We start from the raw sequence: 2,009 nt of genomic DNA on the forward strand, positions 1-2,009 counted from the left end.
ATGTTAAGAAATTTTGTATTCCAACCGTGGCCTTATGGTGACATAATTTTGGAGTTTAAATTGCTTGACCACATTTTAATATGAAGATATCACATAAGTGTCATGAAAGACATACTTTGCTCTTCCAGCAACCATTTGCTGATATCTGAAATAACAGGACAAAAAGGTAGTATCTGATCTCTCTTGGATATGCAGGCAAATTAATTTTCTGTTAAAATGTAAACAACATGTAGGTTTTGTGGTGTCCATAAAAATGCAAGACTCAGCTCTCCTGTTTCAGGGAGCATAGCTGACTGACTGACTGACAGCCCCAGCTGCTGCACCACTGGGTCCGCAACTGTATTAGCGTGAAAGCCACTTTTTCCATGGGTTGTTCCCAGCCAACAACTGAGCATGGCAAGGAGTGCTAAAGCAGGCCCATGCCAGAGACCAGTGGGGAAGTCAAACTCTCCCAAGGGGAAGTTCGACTGAGGAATTCCCACAGGCTCTAGTGATCTTGTTAATGAAACTGCTCAGCAGTCCAAGATTCTTTCTACCCAAACCCTCTTCCTTCTTTTTCTCCCTCACAGGGATCAGATCTGACTTGTTCAGCCCAGTCCTTCTCCTGATCACTCTCTTTTATCTTTTACAGCCATTTTCCTCAGTAAATCTCTGGTATAGCTAATCCTTTCTTGGATTCTGCTTCCTGGAGAACCTAGACTAACAGAAGGTTTAAGTGGGTCTGAAACTATATGTGACTGTGGGCTGGTAAGCAATTAATATAAATAAAAATCTACATACTTACTTGTATAGAGAAATAGAAGAAAACCAAGGGAATAATCCCCAGAATGAAGAGTGGCAAAGCTCCCGCAATCACCAAAACTGTTCCAACAACATCCAATGTACAATTCATCCACATTCGTAAATAGTAATGGAAACGTGTGTCAATTACAAACATGTCCTGAAAAATTTGATTATCAGGTCACTTTATCTTTAACTTTTCATGTTTTAGAATGAGGGGAAGGAGAAATATATCATTCAGTGAAAAAATTAAAAAGATGTTTACTCACGTACCCCAATCCGATGATTAAATAAGTCTAACTACATGATCCTTGCTTGCCCTTGTATATTTATCCCCTGTAGTCAACTGTAACAATTAAAAGGCTGTTCTAGTAACTAGATGCCTGTGATGAAGCAATTTATATTTTCCAATGACAGCCATATGACAATTAATTGTACAACTAAAGTCACAACCTAATTTAAAAAAAAGTCTCAAATCCAGTAGAGGAGTTTTCAAAATCCAGTATTTGGGGCACTGGGCTACCACTATTTACTACTCAAAAATTATAAAACACTCCTGGGGCATTGTTATCAACTAAAAACTTGTACAGTGGCCTTCTTGGGTAGCTGGGTTCTGCCTGCATCAGAAGAGGGAGAAAAACAAAATAATCTTCATTTATAAAATTAGAAACTGAAAGAGGGAGGGGGACAATAGAAATGAGAGAAGGACACAGGGAAGGCCATGCATTAGTTCTCACTTTATTGCATATAACTTAATCAGACTATGTTTGGGGTACAAAGTATGACCTAAGAGAGCCCAAGGAAGAAAAAGACAGTAAACCTTGAATGGATAAACTACTCAGTTCAAGATAAAAGTGATACAAATTGTAGAGATGGAATTGTATTAATTCTAACGTGCTTTCGGATTTTCCTGACTATCTTATATACCACATAGTGTAATGGTATCATATTCATATGCGATTTTCTACCTGTTTTTAGAATTTACTTTCCCATACTTCCATCTGCTCAAGACCCAATCATCTGAAATTTTACTTTAAAAAAATTGATTGTTACTCAGTAGGGTCAGAGTAAGAAATGTCCACTGGCTTATACGCACACCATTTTCTTTACATAGACATATAAATGTACTAACATATTTAAAGTTATGACCTGCACTGTCTAATACAGGAACTACTAGCAATATGTGGCTATTGAGCACTTGAAATGTGGCTACTGCAAATTGAAATGTA

General features: G+C 37.6%; 1 protein-coding gene across 1 annotated transcript in view; it reads right to left on the reverse strand.

Moving 5' to 3' along the window:
- Window positions 1–2,009, reverse strand: part of LOC105812130 (canalicular multispecific organic anion transporter 1-like) — a 171,550-nt gene that overhangs the window by 33,425 nt on the left and 136,116 nt on the right. Inside the window, exon 9 of the mRNA XM_012646516.1 lies at window positions 785–940. Coding sequence (XP_012501970.1) covers window positions 785–940 — 156 coding nt within the window. The remainder of the gene's footprint in view (window positions 1–784; window positions 941–2,009) is intronic.

This window comes from Propithecus coquereli, unplaced genomic scaffold (genome assembly GCF_000956105.1).
Source record: "Propithecus coquereli isolate 6110/MARCELLA unplaced genomic scaffold, Pcoq_1.0 Scaffold244, whole genome shotgun sequence".
In the NCBI taxonomy this organism is placed as follows: Eukaryota; Metazoa; Chordata; class Mammalia; order Primates; family Indriidae; genus Propithecus; species Propithecus coquereli.